This window comes from Clinocottus analis, unplaced genomic scaffold (genome assembly GCF_023055335.1).
Source record: "Clinocottus analis isolate CAN_PGR_092001 unplaced genomic scaffold, fCliAna1.0.p SCAF_14, whole genome shotgun sequence".
In the NCBI taxonomy this organism is placed as follows: domain Eukaryota; kingdom Metazoa; phylum Chordata; class Actinopteri; order Perciformes; family Cottidae; genus Clinocottus; species Clinocottus analis.
The window spans coordinates 870001-876409 of record NW_027175865.1 but is presented as its reverse complement, the minus strand read 5'-3'; the positions used below and the strand labels follow the sequence as shown (position 1 = coordinate 876409).

Sequence of the window (6409 nt, the reverse complement as noted above, 5' to 3'; positions counted from 1 at the left end):
GATTACTTCTTGGCTGTCGAAACACAGGCGGTCCTTGGAGGCATCGCTCGGCTGGCGGCGGCCCAGCAGGACCCTCCGAGCCCGAGCTCTGGCGGCTTGTTAATTAACTCGCCATGGAGCCGAGGAATCGTGGGTGACACCGCACGGTTCGTCTCGGCGGCTGAACGGCTGAACAGCTGCCCTTTGAGTTTTTGCGCCGCTGGCGGGATTAATGCCGTCTGGGAGGAGAGTTCATCTGTGATTTCCGCCGCTTGACATGTGTTGCGCCACGACGTCTCAACCCAACGCGCGTGACCTCCATTCATGGTGTTCGTCGCAACAAGGCTAAGGCCCGGGAGGACATTGGTCGTTTGTCGAGGAATAACTTGGACTCGGGGCCCGATATGGCCAGAGACGTCAGTCCTCCGAGCCTCAGGCCGCCGTCCGCGAGACGACTACGTTCTCTAGTCCTCTACTACTTCCTGTCGTGTGCGGCGTCCGCCACTGGAAGTCTGCCGGGCATCGAGTACGACTACGGCATCAGCCCCAAATTCGTCTGCACCCCGATCCCCCCGGAGGCCGACCCCAGCTGCTACTCCCCGCCCGGCGTGCCGCACGCGCCGAGCAGCAACGGCCACGCCAACGGCCACAATGGCAGCAGCCGGCGGGGCGTGATGTCCGACGAGGCCAAGGCCACCATCCTGCACCTGCGCGAGAGCCTGGTGAGGCAGAAGGAGACCATCCTGGACCAGCGGGAGACCATCCGCGAGCTGACCGCCAAGCTCACCTTGTGCGAGGGCTTCGGCGGCCACCACGGCACCGACCACCACGAGAACCACCGCGAGAGCCACCACGACACCCACGACGAGGACCATCACGACGGACACCCCGACGACCACCGTGGCGGCGGCGGCGGCGGCGGCGGCGGGCATCACGGCGGCAGCGGCGGCGGCGGCCACCACGTGTCGTCGTCGTCGCACCACGGGCCTTCGTCGCATCACAGCAGCGACCACCACTACTCGCACGGCGGCCACCGGTCGGAGTCCCACCCGAGGAAGGGCTCGTCGTACGGGAAGCACAGCTCCTTCTCCCCCGAGCAGACCGGCAAGACGCTGCAGACGCTGAAGGAGAGGCTGGAGAACTTGCAGGTGAACGCCAAAAATATCGGCGGCGAATGCTCAGGGAGGAGGCTTTTTGTCACCGGACCAATGCCAGGAAAGATACGCACTGATAGAGATTAAAGTTCAGTTTTTATACGATCATAAACCACAGTTTACATGGTTCGCAGCCTGTTTGGTATCGTGTGCCACACGATAGTGGAAAGAGTTTATAGATACTTTACTTCAGTAAAAGTACTAATACCACAATCTGAAAAAACTCCACCACAAGCAAAAGTCCGGCATCCAAATCCTAATTTATCGTCAAAACATACAAAAAGTACAACGTAGAAAAGTTCTCTTCATGCAGTAATTAAATAATATTACTGCTGCATCACAATGTACTGCTGTTGATACTCCTTAACTCCTTTATTAAGATCATATCTATATATTCTATCAGATCTTCATGTGTTTGTTTGAACCGTGTTTCTTTAAAAGAAAAGCGCCGCCGTCTTGAGCTTTGTGACGATGCAGTTTCCAGCTGATCCGAGGGGCTTTCTAAAGAGTTCATTTAGCTTAGGAAGTAAGAGGATTTTCTCTGCACAAAAAGGAAACACTTCATCCAATTCATCACAAAGAATTCAACATCGACACATCTGGAGAAACGTGGTTATCAGGATGACAGCATATTTACCCCTAAAGAGGTTGTGGCGTAGTATAAAGCATAAAAAGTAAGAACAAATACATAGAATTTGCTTTATTATCCCTTTGGCAATGTGTTTGTAACCTGTTGTTTGTACAGGTTGACCAGGTTCAGCCACTAAAGGATTCAAGCAATGGGAAAACAAAAAAAACACAACATTTTGTCTTCCAGCCAGAAAGTTTCCAGGTAGAAAGTTCATAGATTTTCTAAAGAATGAAATCCCAAGAGTTTCTCTTCTCTTAAACCACACGAAATACGAATCTAGACATACTCACGTGGCTGTAATTAGGTCCAGGTGAAAAGGGTAAACAGTCTGTAAAGGGGCTCGCTCCTCCTGCACCACACAAACACTGCAAGGTGCTTAGTGCTGCGTCTGCAAAGCCTATCAAAGGTTTGACTTAATTGGGGTCACATGGTGCGTCATGGAGGGTCACGAGCTCAGCCGCTGTCAGAATACTGTAAGAAGGATGTGTTCCACAAAGACGTGGTCACCCCGTCGATCACTGGACTTATTTTAAAGGTCTCTTTTCTTTGGCATACCTCGACTTGAAATATAACACACCTGCATTGTTGAGTAACGTCCCAACGTTGCGGTAGAAACTACAGGTGTGTGTGTCTGCGATCACCCCGGTGTCCAAGCGTCACATGTTGGAAGCGAGACCGGCGAAGCTTAGAGGAGGAGGAAGTTAGACGCCGTTAGCCGCACATTCATTTACGGTGTATTCATCCCGGGTTAATCGCATCGGGAACTAAGGATCTGTTTCCTCCCTTGAAACCAGGCCAAGTGAGTCAACTTTGCGTCAGAGGGTCAGAAAGTCAGAAAGGTTTAGAAACCGGTGATCCAGGCAAGCCAGAAAACTTTAATTTATTTCAGCGCGGGCGCAGTAAAGAACTAAATAAGGGCTCGCTTGAGAACTTTTAATAGCTTACGCCGTTGCCCCTCTCTGAGTGTGTGTGAACATATGTTCTCTCGGTTGTGTTTCAGCAACTGAAATGAGCCAAACGTGTTGGTTTCCTGCGAGACTAAAACCTAGCCGCCTGCCGGGCCGTGAAAGCCCTGTTATCGGCGCAGGTGGTCTCAGGTTGAGTTCGTGGGGGGAAAGTGTTTCCAGAAATCCCCTCCGTCTCCCTCGAAGGTGTGAGACTAAACGGCTGCGTCTAGCGGGGATTTAACGCCGTCACTCCGTCCTTTAACAGGATGTCTGCGCCCGGCAGCCTCTGGCCGCGCGCCGCGCGCCGCTAGCCGGCCTCACCTTCAATTAGCCTCATCCGCTCTGAAGAGGCTATTAATCGCTGGCAGGGAACAAAGCCGGATTTGCTGGTGAGGAAGACGAGGATGAGCGAGGCGGCGGAGGGAGGGGTGGAAACTATTCTGCTGCAACTCTAAATGTCATTTCCACGATTTGTGTTTGTTCACTGCAACACGCTGACGTCACTGGAGAGAGCTTCTGTATCTTTAGTGATTTTAAAATGTGGTCATTTCTTCAGATTCACAGCTTTTGACACTTCCTGAAGCAGAGAAGTTTATTCTTGACCTTGAAAGTTGAACAAAACTATCACATAAAAAATCATTGGGGCCTCGTTGGGGTCTTTTTGGGGCCTCATTGGGGTCTCTTTGGGGCCTCGTTGGGGTCTCATTGGGGCTTCATTGGGGTCTCTTTGGGGCCTCGTTGGGGCTTCATTGGGGTCTCATTGAGGCCTCGTTGGGGTCTCTTTGCGGCCTCATTGGGGTCTCATTGGGGTCTCTGTGGGGCCTTGTTGGGGTCTCATTGGGGCTTCATTGGGGTGTCATTGGGGTCTCATTGGGGCTTTATTGGGGCTTCATCGGGTCCTCATTAGGGTCTCATTGGAGTCTCTTTGGGGCCTCATTGAGGTCTCTTTAGGGTCTCTTTGGGGTCTCGTTGGGGTCTCATTGGGGCCTCGTTGTGGTCTCTTTGGGTCCTCATTGGGGTCTTATTGGGGCCTCATTGGGGTCTCTTTGGGGCCCTGTTGGGGCCTCATTGGGGAGTCTTTGGGTACTCGTTGGGGTCTCTTTGGGTCCTTATTGGGGTCTCATTGGGGTCTCTCTGGGTCCTCATTGGGGTCTCCTGGTCTCTTTGGGGCCTCGTTGATGACCTTGCGCTCCTCTTCAGGCCAGGAACTCGTCCAGCTCGTACTCCAGCAGCTTGAGAGAGCTCCTCCAGAGGAAGATCACGGCGCTGGAGGAGCAGCTGCACAGCTACTACCAAGACCACCGTGACGATCACCACGACGATCACCACGACGACCACCACGACGACCACCACGACGACCACCGCAGCAACGGCCACCGCGACGATCACCACGACGCCCACCGCGGAACCGGTCGTCGCGACGACCACCACGACGACCACCGCGGCACCGGTCGCCACGACGACCACCACGACGACCACCGCGGCACCGGTCACCGTGACGACCACCACGACGGCTATCACGGCGGTCACCACGGCAACCCCAGGAACAGCCATCGCACCACTCACCACAGTCGCCATCACGACCACTACGATCGGCAGTACAGCCGGCAGAGCGGTCGCCACGGCAGCCATCACAGCCCGCACCATGACGACCGCCACGACAATCACCGCGGTTACCACGACGACCACTACGACGACCACCACGACTATCGCCACGGACACCGCGACGACCACCACGACGACCACCACGACGACCACCACGACGATCACCACGACGATCACCACGACGACCACTACGACGACCACCACGGCGATCACCACGGCGATCACCATGACGACGACCGTCATGACGACGATCACCACGACGACCGCCACGGTAGCAACCACAACCCACGGCGGCTGTCCTTCGACGGCAAAGAGACGAATCTGCGCGGCGCCGGTCACGGCAAGCTGGAGACGGTGCTCAGCCAACTGCACCATGGCAACACCGAACACGGTACGCACACACACACACACACACACACACACACAAGCAATGGCGCCAATGGTGGTCGGTGGCCAACCGGTTGATTGGTAACCCATCAACAGGCGTGCAGAACATACAAAATATTCATAATTTTCCCTCTCCGCCTCACTAGGAAGCCACAAGAAGCTGAAGAGTCCCGGCGCTTTCCTGCTCGACTTCCCCATGAAGACCAACTACATGTACGCCAGGATGAAGCGCTCGCCGCTCAACGAGATCTTCGCCCTGACCGTCTGCCTGCGGCTGAAGGCCGGAGCCGGCCCCGGCCTCGGCACCCCTTTCTCCTACGCCGTGCCCGGACAGGCCAACGAGCTGGTGCTCATCGAATGGGGCAGCAACCCCATGGAGCTGCTGATCAGCGACAAGGTAAAAGAAAACCCAGATTTTAAAGGTGAAATCTCAAGCTTTCTCTTTTTTTGGAAGCTTTTCACAAAGGACTCTGTCGAGCTGCTTTGGGTGACGAGAATCAGAAGGTATCTCTGAAGTTCTCACGCGTCCATGACCCTCAGAGTGTTGCTAATCTAGCACTCAGTGAGGTGTGATAGGCTCAGTTCAGACAGACCTTTTAATTCAAGTCCCCTCACTTGGTTAGAAGTAGTTAGGAAAAGTGTTATTGTAAAGGTTACTGTTGTAACTCCAGTTCTATGAGTGCATGAATAGCTCCACATCTTTCATAATAAGTAAATGAAAGTTACTGTTGGGGAATAGCATGACATGGCTTGATCACTAACAATACATTTGTCTATTATTTTATATTGTTGTGGTTTTATGAACATTGTGGACATCTCAGTTTCAACGACGCTTCCTGATTTCATGACGTACCGTGTCTAATCTTTAATTCCCTGAAAAGCGGAAACCTTCCTTCGCCTCCGGTGCTGTGAGACGGAGAGAGCTCAGCAAACAAATCAACGACCCAATTAATCTGATCATCCTAATTGATTGACCTGATTTTCATGTCGGAGCGACATTACCCGGAGTGATGAACTGCCATGTTTGCTCAGCAGTCGTCAAAAGGAGAACGCAGATTAATCTCAAGCCTTGAGTAATTTTAAGTTAGTGGAGTGGAGGATGTCATTATTGGACGAATCCACCTTTTAACCTGCAGTTGTGAGCACTTCAATGCCAGGGTGTTTAATAATTTGAGCCCTAGGGTTCCCTAAAAAAACCCATTAGGTATCAAATTAAACATAAAAATCATGTACAACCTCTAAACACAACTCAAACAATAAATAGGATTAGGGATTAGGGTTAGGGTGAGGCCTTCAAGGGCTACAAAAGGGAAAAGGATAAAGAACAGTCCCTTGTCCTTCTCTTTTAACGGTATGTCCGTCTCTCTCTCTCTCTCTCGCTCTCTTTTCAGGCGGTAACATTGCCGATAACCATGACCGACGGGAAGTGGCATCACGTGTGCGTGACGTGGACGACGCGCGACGGCGTCTGGGAGGCCTACCAGGACGGCGTGAAGAAGGGCTCGGGGCAAAACCTGTCGGCGTGGCGCCCCATCAAACCGGGAGGCACCTTCATCCTGGGCCAGGAGCAGGTAACAAAGGAGCAGGAAATCAATCCAGCGAAAGGGCTGCCGTCCACAGATATTGTAGGTAAAGTAAAAAAAAACCTCACCCCCTGTTCTCTCCTGCTGGTTCCTCGCAGGACACGATGGGAGGCCGGTTCGACG

The 6409-nt window shown here is 53.1% G+C and overlaps 1 protein-coding gene across 1 annotated transcript in view; it reads left to right on the top strand.

The window, feature by feature from the left end:
- The first annotated feature begins 383 nt into the window (after window positions 1-383).
- LOC137784989 (neuronal pentraxin-1-like) overlaps window positions 384-6409 on the top strand; it is a 6211-nt gene continuing 185 nt past the window's right edge. Inside the window, exons 1-6 of the mRNA XM_068576001.1 lie at window positions 384-1127; window positions 3912-4107; window positions 4411-4707; window positions 4850-5100; window positions 6095-6274; window positions 6385-6409. The exon at window positions 6385-6409 is cut by the window's right edge and continues 185 nt beyond it. Coding sequence (XP_068432102.1) covers window positions 384-1127; window positions 3912-4107; window positions 4411-4707; window positions 4850-5100; window positions 6095-6274; window positions 6385-6409 — 1693 coding nt within the window. The remainder of the gene's footprint in view (window positions 1128-3911; window positions 4108-4410; window positions 4708-4849; window positions 5101-6094; window positions 6275-6384) is intronic.